Here is a 12,289-nt window from a genome sequence, read left to right on the forward strand (position 1 = left end):
GAGAATCCCAAGCAGGCTCCATGCTGAGCATGGAACCCAACATGGGGCTCAATCCCATGACCTTGGGATCATGACCTGAGCCGAAATCAAGAGTTGGACACTCAATCGACGATGCCACCTGGGCGCCCCACTTGTAGGATATATTTGAATTTAAACTGCTTCTACACAAAATATTTAACAGCATTTCACGGAAATCTCTGTCAACAAATGTACATTTACACTAAAATGTAAGCTCCACGAGGGCAGGGATTTTTCTTTTTGGGTTCCCTGATGGTGACCAGACTAGGACTTCGACAACTATTTATTGAATACTCTGGAAACTGAAAAGAATAGTGCAGTTCCTAAAGATAATGTTCATTTAGCCCTTTACTCTATACTTATGGGTTTAAGGAATTTCCTCTCAGACTAACTTATTAGTTTTAAGAGGGCATCAATTTAAGCAGAACTGCCTTTGCAGTTAAGGAAAAGATAATTAAGCTTGGGCTGCAAATGGCTTTCTCAGTTGTCCTATGGGAAACCGAAAAGTACAGGTAAGTTAAAAAAATCACTAATAAAGAGGTTTTCTTTTTTTTAAATGCAAAGTAGGTGAGTCAATAGGTACAAAATTGGCCAGACAAATCAGTTGGTATGAGCATCCCACCAAAAAGAAAAAAAAAAAAAAAGAAAGAAAAAGGCAACGAATAAACTTTAATTGTGAGGGTAGGGATATTCAGAAAGATAAAGAGAATATTCTATGCATCTATTGATTGCATGTATTTAACTTTCAGCACTAACAAAGCATTTCAGGATCAATAATTGGCTAGTTATAAACTTCCTTATTGTGAACCGGCATATGCTTCATTTGAAGTGCGAGGGAAGAACGGGTTTCCTGCCCATTTAAAACTATCCCCTAGCACCCAGACCAGTGTTTTACACATAGTGATTACTCAGTAAATACTTGTGGAAAAGAAACATGAGTTCCCAAAGCGAATGCTTACTCAGTCACACAACTGTGTCACACAGTTAATCTGACCATATCTCCTTCTGCTCAAACTAGCCATTCATTCTCGTTTGAATAGAAAGAGGACTTTCTCTGAATCACAAATAGGGGGGCAGATAAAAGTGACAGGCAATTCATCAGGCTTCCACAGCTTCCTCCATGCGCTGGGCGGTGGGGGGAGGAGGGGCACTGGCTTCTGCTCAGCTCAGGCAGAGCTGGGTTTGAATGTTGGAACTGTACTTACAGCTGTGCGGATGTGGACCTCGGTTTCCTAACTGCAAGATACAGATGAAAATTCTTCCTCCCAAAGGCTGTGTGAGGACTAAATAAATGGGAAAACACCTGGAAAGTGTCTAGTAGGCGGCCACGGGCTTTGCATCCTTCCTCCCTTTCGCTCTAACTGGCTTTACAGCAGCGCCCATAATCCCCGGCTGCACTGTGTCAGGGCGTCTGGAAAGTGAGTGAGTGTGGTGGACCGGGCAGCCCAGTCAGTCCTTCTGTCACTAACCAGCCCTGACTGGCCTTGACCAGCCGGGATCTGCGTGTGATCCACGCACTCGCTTCCTTCTACGTCACCCTACCTGTGAATTGCCAGGAGAAGGCAAGCTGGAGGGAACAGACACACTTTGACAGGGCCACAAATATTACGAATATTACCCTTGCTTCCTGAAACCAATGTTTCAAGAAGGCTCTACTCTAGTACTAGTATGATTCAGAGGAAAGTAAAGCAGAGGTTAGATCCAGGTTACAAAGATAGCTAGGATATTAACTTAAAAATGTGGATGTTACTTGAGATTTTCCCTGCTCGCCATCCTACCTTCTGCCGCGCTCCCTTCAAGGTCCTTCGTGAAGCAGAACTCCATCACTTCCTGTTTATAGTGGATCTTTTTTTTTTTTTTTTTAAGTTTATACGTTTACTTGAGAGAGACAGAGACAATGCAAGTAGGGGAGGGGCAGAGAGAGAGAATCCCAAGCAAGCTCCATGCTGCCAGCACAGAGCTCAATGCAGGGCTCGAACTCATGAAACCGTGAGATCATGACCTGAGTCAAAACCGAGTCGGACACTTAACGGAGCCATCCAGGCGTCCCTATAGTGGATCATAGAATTATGCAAAACACTCCTCACTCCTTTACCCTACACAGGTCTGGCAGACCACACTTTTAACAAAAAGGTATCACTCTTACTAAATAGCAACAGAGGCTTCAACAAATAGGCCTTTAACAATAAACCCCAGATTATTTCTTTACTCTTCCTTTTAAATCAAGTCATGGCATGGAATAGAAGAAATCTTACCTCTAGAAAGCACTGAGTGTTTGCTAATGTTGAAATTAAATTAAATTACAAACTGCTAAGTGGTATACATCTTCTTTGGACCCGAAGACCCCCCCAGGAATCAAAATGAAATGAAGTAGGTCAGAAAGAAGGTCAATTCGTTTACCTGAGGGCTCCTACATGCACTAATAAGAAATAAAAGAGTTACCCATTTAGGTTGCCCACGAGATGAGAGTCAGAAAAAATGCTGAACAGGAAAACTTGCAACTGGATATTTTTTCCATACCTGCTTATATGCAAAAAAAGGAAGAAAAAAAAAGTCTTGGCAGCCTGGGCCATTTCTGCAAGCAATAGTGGGTAAGTACCATAATGTGTTAATAACATACTCAAAGCATCCATGAAGGCTCAGACTAGAGAAACAAATCACAAAGGCTCAGGATAGTCTTCTGACCTCTTATCTTTCATTGGCGGACTTTTGGCAGATTCCTCCACATCCTGTTGCTTTGCAAATGGAACTGGGAGGAACTGGTTTGCGTTGGATCCAGTGCGTCTAAGAGATGTCCCGGTTCTCCTGACCATCATGTCATCTTTTTGTGAATCATACAACTTTCCTTGGCCTTTCAGTCCCCTGCCACTCCAGGCAGGAGCTGTCATCTTCTCCGAGCTCTCTTCTGTCCCTGAAGCCTTGCATTCAGCGGCTGGGGGACAAGAACTAGGGCAACATTCAGGCCAGCCAGTCAAAGGCCACTTATTGCTAAAGATGTTTTCAGTAGCATTCCTCACTGGCATTAACCCAAAACAGAAGAAGCCAATGTCCATGGAGGCAGCAGCACACATAGCAACTGAGTATTAATACCGTGGACCTCCATCATGCAACTGGTACTTACACAGGAATGGGTTTCCCTTTCCGATTTTCATGATTCCTGAGAATGAAATTTGGCCAGCACCCAACCACATGCAAAGGCTCAAGTCTCTACCCGGAGAGGGCACTGAAAGCAGGACTCTGACCCTGGGATGGGTGCATTCTTTTAAGAGACTTAACTCCACGCCACATCAGTCATCAAGTGCATACTGTGGCTCTAAGCTGTTTTCTGAGAACACAACAGCCACACACAGCAGAGGCAGCACACCCTGGAATGCAGGCAAGCGCTCACAGTGGCTGGCCGCTCTCCTCTGATCTTTCAGCCCTTGGCAGCGTCTCAGAATCCCTTTGAGTGGCTCCTTCTTTCTCCTCTTTGCCATCCTGCGGCAGCTGTTTGCATGTAACTAAAGCCAGAGAGGACGGCTTTACTGCTAGGGAAGAATTCACACCAGAGGCCTTGACCCCCACCTGTCATCCTTCACCTCCTGGGAAGGGAGAGAAAGTCCTCCTCACCTTCCTCTGTTCTTGGGCACTCGCCCAAACTGCAGGCATGCTCCTCCTGGGTCTCCAGCACAGGAGCCAGCCGCGAGACCCTTTTGCAATGGTCATCTACACCAGAATCCACTATTCTGTTGATAATCAAGTAACAGTGGCGGCAAGAGAGAAGAGGAAAAAGAATTAAGAAAGGACACAATGAAAGTTGTTGAGACTGAGAGATTAAGAGAGTTCATTGCTCTTATTCCGGAAGCTGGTTAGTAAGGATGACATACTCAGATGGAGATAATGGAATGTGAACCCCAGCGAGGGCCTGGGACAGGTCAAAAAAAGGCTGGCATGACCCTGGAAGATGGGTTCCTCAGTAGTCAAGGACTCAACAATGCATTTCTTACTAATGTCTCATCCCCACCTCCTCCACCCCAGGTCCCTATCAGCCTCTGAAACACCAACTACGTATTTCTGGTCTACTAGGGTTATGTATATCTAGGATATATCTAGGATATATATATCTAGGATATATAGGTTATGTATATCTAGGATAGTCTGCCATCCTCCATGGTGTTGGCTACACTACTGGACCAAAGATACCCCTCTGTATGTCATGGACCATTCACTGCTTCCTTTGGATTGCAAGGCCAAGACATGAGGAAGGTATCTTGAGCATTTCCTGCTGCCACGGATAGCCTTACTTTGTTCCCACCATGCAGGTGGAATGGAGGTTCCCAAGAGAATCCAAATTCCTAAAAACCCGCTATACCTGCTTCCTGGAAGGGAGACCAGCCCCCTGAACTTGAACCCCCAAAAGAGGGCTTGGTAATTCAAAGCTGGAAGGCCTCCAGTGAGGATGAGAACTGGTGGTGGGCCTATGAGGGCTTTACCCAGGTGATCCCTCACAAATGTGGATGGTGATTCAGCCAAGGAAATTCTTCACTCATAGGAACCCCAAGAGAGAAGTCTTTTTCCATTCACGATTTATTATAGTTTTTTTTTTTTTTTTAAGTAGCGGAGGGAAGAGACCTTTACTTTCTTTTTGTCTCCTTCTTTGTCCAGATTTGGACTTAACGATATTAATAACTATTTTTTCCTCTTTCCATGGGATAAGAAACAGGGAGGTTTTAGATAAACTTGATTTTTATCCATAGATCTTTAGAAGAAACACTAGGGATATCATTAAAACATTCCATCTAGTTCATTCAATATTTCCAACTAATAAAATAGTGCTTAATGCAGCCCAGGGAAAAAGGGTCATTCGCCAAGATTACTGGCATTCCCAGGCAGTGATTCTGGTGACAACAGAATCAAAATGGACGCCTGCCATTAACGTTCACATACATGCGCCTCCCTAGGGCGACCCGCTAACGTTACTTCTCTGCCAACCAGCAAAAGAGCCTGTTAAAACTACGTGATCTCCGGAGGCTTCTTTAATGTGCTTCAGCAGGCTCTTTAAAAGCAGCAGCGATTCCCATGCAGATCTTGCACATGTATGGCGAGAAATACCTGCCGTCATTTTGCGGATTAAGCGGTCGGTCTTTTTGTAAACCGGACGTGGCCGCTGAGGCTGGGGTGACAGAGTTCATTTCAATCTTGCTGCCGTGACCCATGACTTCTTCTACCTCCTCCCTAGGCCCAGCCTTGCCGATGCTGAGTCGCTTCCACTTCTGCTGATCTATCTCTGTCACGGGTCCAAAGTGCACAAACTTTTGCCTGGGGCTGGAAGCTTTCTCATAGGCCCTTGCTCTGCGGCTGGCAAAGTCATCACGAATGGCAGTTTCTGCTTTAATTTCTGGTGAAGGCTCAGGGGCACAGATGTGCTCAACATCTCCATCCCTAGTCAGAACCAGAAATGAGTTCCAAAGATTTCTAAGGCAAGTAGAAATGAGTAAGAGCTCTCTTTCTTAAATACTAGATTTATGAAAAACACTTCTATGGCTACAGCAGAATTGATTTTCCATTAATCAATCAAATGAAGAAATGATCATTGTCTTGCCTAGGTAATAGTGCTTGAAGCTTCTATGGCTTTCAAAATATCACTTCCAACATCATAAATGATGGCATGAGAAAATCAGAGGTACGATGGGGGCGCCTGGGTGGCTCAGTCGGTTAAGCATCTGACTTCGGCTCAGGTCATGGTCTCGCAGTTCGTGAGTTTAAGCCCCATGTCAGGCTCTGTGCTGACAGCTCAGAGCCTGGAGCCTGCTTCAGATTCTGTGTCTCCCTCTCTCTCTGCCCCTCCCCGCTCGTGCTCTGTCTCCCTCTCTCTCAAAAATAAATAAAATATTTTTAAAATTTTTTTTAAAAGAAAATCTTAGGTACGATGAAATAACTAAAATTAGCTAAAACTCAAGTCTAAATTGCTCACAGTAAACAAGCCTATCCATATAACCATTCACAGTAGCTGGTTCGATTAAAGAGGATGTTTTCCATCCAGTGGCTCGTAAATTTTAGTATTAATAACTTTCAACTCACGCAGAATATACTGTGTTTTGAGAGCTTTTGTTTTTCTAGCCCTGAGAATATAAAATGATAGAAGGATAAGCATTTGATTCCTTCAAAGTTCAATAATACTACTGCCAGGGGAAAACCAGGGGAAAAAATGACACACCTTGTCTTTCCTGACACTTTCAGTCTCTCCCACGTCTCCAAGTCAGCCTCTGTTATATTGGAGACTGTGACAAATCTTGGAGCCTCTCGGTGAGGGGCAAGGTGGCCCTGAATTCTCCGCTGAGCCAGGTCATCCTTGTAAAGATCTGGCACCTTCCTCACTCCTTCTTCTGCAGGTTCGCTCTCCTGAGTCCGAGTAACACAGGTCACCACTGACTTCGCTTCTTCTATCGGGCCCTGGTTTCTGTCAATTTTATCCGGACCCCCATATCATTGGAAAAATCAGGTTCAAGGAAGGGGAGCAGACAAAGAGCAATGTCAAGCAAGGAACTTCAGAGGCTAAGGACAGAAGGAAATGATGGAAGCAACTTTCCCTTTCTCAAAAAATATGGAATCAATTGGAGTCTTGATTCCCTTTGCCTAGGCTGCCCTCCTGACACTCTAAGGAGATGAAGTTTTTCCACCCGATGACAGTCTCAAGTTTAGTTTAGGAAGAGAAGCCAGGGCTTGCTGAAAGACTATTAAGAATGGTAATGAGATTTCGGTTTGAGAGTAATGATGCCCAATTCCCACACTATTCAAGTTACTATAATGAATTCAAGTTTTCTGATTGAATCCCTGAGCCCTTTTGGAATGTCTTTTACAGCACCACTAAAATGTTAGTAACGAGCTCTGCATGATCCAAATGCTAGGATTAGTTCGGAGATAGCTGGAACGTCATTCACATGTTAAACATCTCAACCGTAAACACACAACTGCCAGAAAGTACATTGAAGTCAATTCAGAACAGAAAGTTTTTATGTTCAAACTCAGCCTCTGGTCCCCGATAGCACCGGTTGGATTTGGGTGATGTAAACCTGAAGAATAAACAGTGTATCCCATTTATCTGGACCTACAGAGCCAATACCCATTTGTCTCTTGTGTTAATAAGTCATCTTTATTGATGTTAACACTGATATTTTCAATTGTTCTCCTAAGAAGTGGATGTCAGGTGGCTAATGCCGACAATGCTGTAATCTACATCGAAGAAGCTGAGACATCCCCGTGCATTAACATTCTATGGCATTAAAGATCAATTTCCAATTAAATATGCCTCTTGAGATAGAAAATCACAAAAACCTACATAAATAGGACTATTTATTTTTTTTAAGAAATATATCATCCAAGCGAGAAAACTGTGAGGTATTCTCTTGTTACCTGGATGACACGGTGTATTTGCAAAGCCTCTGCCAGTAGGATGTTTACTTTTAGTTTGGGAAAGGGAATGAAGGAAGGGCAGAGCCGAGAGCCACGAGGGGCCTTATCTTCTTTCATCCGTTCTTTGATGCTCTCACAAGAGGTCATGGGCCATCCCAGACTCAGAGCTGTGTCCCCAAACACAGAGTCAGGTGACAACAGACAAATGAGGCTGGAAATACCAGGAATTAAAATTGCATGCAGGAGAAAGGAAAAAAGGGAGATACAAAAGCTATTCCTTTTCCTAACTCAAGTTGCTGATCACCATCAATGTGCCTTGGTGCCAGCCCGTTGTCTAGAAGTCCTTTTTTCATGTGCAGCAACTGATCCCTCCCACAAGGCCCTCCTAGAATGGTTTGTTACAAGGCATGCCAACAGGAACGGCACAGAGCCAGAGACTCCTGAAGCTATAATGTGTCCAAAAAAAAAACCATGCCAGGGCCTCTGTGCTCTAAACCCTGTTCTACATCTGAGGATCTTCCATGCACTTTGTATCTGGTACCTCCCAGAACAACAGCAGCGGCAACAGTAACAACGACAACGCTAACAACTCCACTGAGCTCAGTGACTCTGTCCTAAGAACCATTTGAATCGTGTAAAACACAGTTAAGATGTTTATATTCTTCGTTCAACAGAATTTACAAACCTCTTAAACGATAGGCCAAGGGATGGCAATTTGACGATGCAAATCTCTGATTTTGATATAAGGAAAAAATATAAGAATGATCAACTCTGTGGGATGAAATTTAGCAAGGTGACACCTTAAATAAAATCACATCCCTCCAAGGATGAAAATCACCAGCCAAAACCCATTTCGCTCCAATTTTCCTTTCCCGAATTAAGAGGATGGGGAAAAAGTTGGGAGAAGAAAACTCACTTAAAAACAATTTCCATAATAGAACAAATGGAAGTATATTACATTTGAGAAGGTTTTTTTTTTTTTTTGTAATAAGAAATCTCCATTATTAAATGCCTAAGTGATCTCACTGGGACGCAGAAAGAGCAAGTCTCATTTTCCCCCTTTCAATATCTAAAAGGAGCTAATCAGAGAGAAGAGCCTACAGACAAGGAATAACAGTGTTTTCAGCTTCCTGTTAATGGACTGGAGCAGCCGTGAGAGGTGGCTGTCACTGAGAGCCAATGGCACATGTCTGCTTGTGCCAATAACACCAATCATATGTGGTGATGTGTCCACTGGAACTCAAAGTTTATTTGGTAAATTCAGCTCTAGTTTGGACATGGCCATTCTACTTTCTGCCACTGCTTTTAGGGAGATTGGATCTTTGGAGTTCCACTTCAAAATCAACCATTACCAATTCCTTGTCATTGAGGCAGGAAAGAAAGGAATGGGGGGCTATGGCACAAGTCACCTTCACTTAATTATGCTCTGTCTCTCTCTCTCTCTCCCCACTCCCTTCTCTCTCTCTCTCCCCCCCCCCTTTCTCTCACACACACACACATACACACACACACACACACACACACACACACAGTGCACACCTTTTATATTCTAGACTTTTCTTTTCTGAAATTCCCTTTGAGAGTTGTTTGCTGCTATCTGACTTCTCTGCCTCTTTTTTTCGGTAAGGCCCATAGAGGAGCTGGTTCAATGGCACCGGTGGCTTTGTCTGGTTCATCCTCACTCTCCTTGCAGCAAAATCGTCTTTCTCAAGATCAGGCCGTCGACACACAACTTCATCTTCTGACTGCGGATCTTTGCCACATTCGTGGGTCAGGAAAGGGTTTTCTTTGCGAAGGATAATGTCGTGAACGGCTTCTTTCTCATTACTTAATTGCTTGTGGCTGCCAGAGCAAAATTAAATAGAACTCTACACGTGATCAGACCGAATGGTTTTTTTTTTTTTTTTAAATCCCCATCTCCAGACACACAGCTGTGTTGTTAGTGAAAGGTCTTCTCAACATCATTAGTGTAGGTGACATCTGTTTACTATTTTAGTCCAGAGTTGTAGCATAGTTAGGGTGGGTTTTAAAACCTTGAATTTAGCCAGCTACTAGCAAGACTAAAAATTCATGTAATTGACAGGGCCCCATCAGCATCAGCAATGCAGGACCCTAAATGGCTCTGAGCGTGACCCTCCAAACTCTTTTCATAAAACCGGGAAGAATGAAAGCTTTCAGCTGTTTTGTTTTGTTTTGTTTTGTTTTCCTTTCGCACATGAGCAACACACCCAACAGGTACTCAATTTGTTTTTGAGTGATAGGGCAAAAATTTGAGGCACCAAGAAACTGAACTGGGGGAAAGCTAATGTATGCAGCTGGGGGAACAGCAAACCTAGTATATGTGCCAGATTGCAAAGTGTGAGGAAGGTCTTTCTGCAGAGCTGAGCTAACCTGAAACATCTGGAATAGTTTATGGCCATTCACAGGATAGACCCAAGGCGTAAGTGCTTGTTTTGCCCTGAACCCTCCCGTGAGCAGCTCTGTCTTCTATCTTCTACCCCAGTGACTGTCCACCTCTCAGCTTTTCTTCATCGTGTGCTAAATGTCAAGTAAATTGTCGTAAAACATTTTGCCAAAATGGCTAAAAAATGACTACTTTGCACCATTTCCATTTTCAAAGAGATGTTGAAGGCCCCAAGTTTTAAACCCCTGAATGCAATTTAATGGTGGAATATCAGGACTTTTCACTTAGTTTAGTTTAGTTTTAGTTTTAGTTTTTGTTGGAGGCGTGTGGGATAGGAGTAGGGTCAAATGTGTCCATCTGGTATTCACACAAACTCCTCTCCCCCTACTCAGAAGATCAGCCTTGCTTCTAAGTAATTATTATTGTAAGTAATAATAAAACGTTAAAACATTTTTTGTCATTTATTTTCTTCTTCCCATTTCATAAAATATCTTGATATCTAAAGAAAGCTCACCTACTTTGTATCCAATTTCTAAGAGAGGATTAAAAGTAAATTCTTCATCCTCAAAGGACAACTCATCTCAGAAATGAAGAAGGAATTGAACTAGCCTAACTAGGTGTAGAGTGAACAATGAAATTGTGTTCCCTGGTCGATCTGGTAGCCCATGTTAGCTGCTCGGCCCCATACTGCTCCTGCAGGGGCATCATCTTAAGACTACAGTAGGCCCTCACTCCATCTGACGTTTGGAAAATCAAATCACTAATCACCAATCACGTCCAGAAGATTCCTTCTTCTCACTGCTGACATTGTTCTCAATAAAAATTTAAAACACAGAATTTGGAAGAATTTGGTGGTGCTTTGCTCCCTGAATAAATTTATTTCTTAAAATATGAAATCCTGCCTTTGAGGTGCACACCTAACCCCTCAGTGTTCTGCCTGGCCAACCCTGAATGGTGCTTTCCTGCCTCCTTAGCCAATGTATCTGGCAAGAACCAACTGATGTTGGTTGACTATGGCCATAAAGAATAGCCAATGGAAATCATAGGCCATTGAATTAATCTCTCCAAAAATGCACTATTTAAAAAGAACACGGATGCTTGGGTGGCTCAGTTGGTTGAGCATCTAGCTCTTGAGTTTGGCTTAGGTCATGATCCCAAGGTCATGGGATTGAGCCCCATGTCAGGCTCTGCACTGAGCTGGAACCTGCTTAAAATGGTCTCTCTCTCCCCCTCTGCCCCTCCCCACCTCTCAAATAAATAAATAAATAGCACAACGGTGATGATAAAGACAGTGGCTAACAATTATTGAGCACCCAATATGGGCTAGAATTCCTTCTAAGTGTTAATTCATTTAAACCCAATACTAACCCTGCAACCGTGGTGTTATTAGCATCACTCATTTTAAGAGAGCGGAAACTAGGTTTCAGGTTAAGAAATTTGCCCAACGTCAACGTGCCAGTGGTGAAATTAAAATTTAAACTCAGGCAGTCTGGCTCTGAGGTTCTGTTTGTAACCACTGTACCATGTGTTTCACAAAGGACCAGGCCATGAACAGTACTGAAAGCGGAACATCATATAAAAAAAAAAAAAAAAAAAAAGGCACTACCATGACTATGAAGTAGGAGAAAGAGCAGTATTTTGGTTACCAAATCAAGGGATCCTGTGTGCTGTGCTTAGACTGGAGTTGTGATTTGCACTGCTGGTCATAGACCCCTATGTTCTTCCGGGATTACTGGTAGCAGAATGCTAACTAATCATACCTTACAATGCTTGCACAGCACTTTACAGTTTACAAAGCACTTTCACATTCATTATCTCATTTCAGCTGATCTGACTCCAAGTTAGAGGGGAGCAGGCCCCTAGTTGAACCTCTTAAGTCCAAAAGCAGCACTCTATTCAGTTTTTGAGCAGCGGTGGCCATGGGTTACAATCTCCCCCAACTCAGGCAGAATTCTATAGAATAAAACATACGCATTTATGCAAATGACCATGCCAATTTGTGATGCCAATTGAGCAGGGAGAATCTGGTGTTCTCAGCATCACATGAGCCCAAGCCAGGCCTCAAACTCCCTGGGGTGTTTCTTTTTAGGCTAAATGCCCAGTGTGGCAAGACTTGTTTCAAATGATCTCAATTTAGATGTGTGGACTTAAAAAAAAAAAAAAAGAGGGTGAAGAAAGCTTTCTGTATCATTGGCCACTGAAAGCCACTCCCTGCCCACTTGAAAAAAAACGGTCATAATGAATGATTTTCTGCTACGTGCTTGAATCCTGTAAATTCAGAGTTTCAAGGAAGACTCAGAGAAAGAGGAAAAAAAATAATGACACAAAATCTGGACTAGTGAGGCTGGTCATGTGGTAATAAATAATATGTATAAGGCAGATACGTAGGATTGTGTTCATAGGTGTCTAGTCACTAAAATTTTTAAATAACCTTTTATAACGTGCTTTTCTTTTTCCCTTGAAGGACCTGAAGGG

The 12,289-nt window shown here is 43.0% G+C and overlaps 1 protein-coding gene across 14 annotated transcripts in view; it reads right to left on the bottom strand.

Moving 5' to 3' along the window:
* LIMCH1 (LIM and calponin homology domains 1) overlaps window positions 1-12,289 on the bottom strand; it is a 331,860-nt gene that overhangs the window by 68,562 nt on the left and 251,009 nt on the right. For 2 of the 14 annotated variants that reach the window (XM_023253162.2, XM_023253163.2), the window contains 6 exons: window positions 8,950-9,252; window positions 6,215-6,457; window positions 5,110-5,439; window positions 3,628-3,743; window positions 3,407-3,518; window positions 2,704-2,964 (listed from right to left, as the gene is read on the bottom strand). The exons of the other annotated variants lie outside the window; for them this stretch is intronic. In XM_023253162.2, the coding sequence (XP_023108930.2) occupies window positions 2,704-2,964; window positions 3,407-3,518; window positions 3,628-3,743; window positions 5,110-5,439; window positions 6,215-6,457; window positions 8,950-9,252 (1,365 nt within the window). The remainder of the gene's footprint in view (window positions 1-2,703; window positions 2,965-3,406; window positions 3,519-3,627; window positions 3,744-5,109; window positions 5,440-6,214; window positions 6,458-8,949; window positions 9,253-12,289) is intronic. 14 annotated transcript variants of the gene reach the window in all.

Source organism: Felis catus, chromosome B1 (genome assembly GCF_018350175.1).
Source record: "Felis catus isolate Fca126 chromosome B1, F.catus_Fca126_mat1.0, whole genome shotgun sequence".
Taxonomy (NCBI): domain Eukaryota; kingdom Metazoa; phylum Chordata; class Mammalia; order Carnivora; family Felidae; genus Felis; species Felis catus.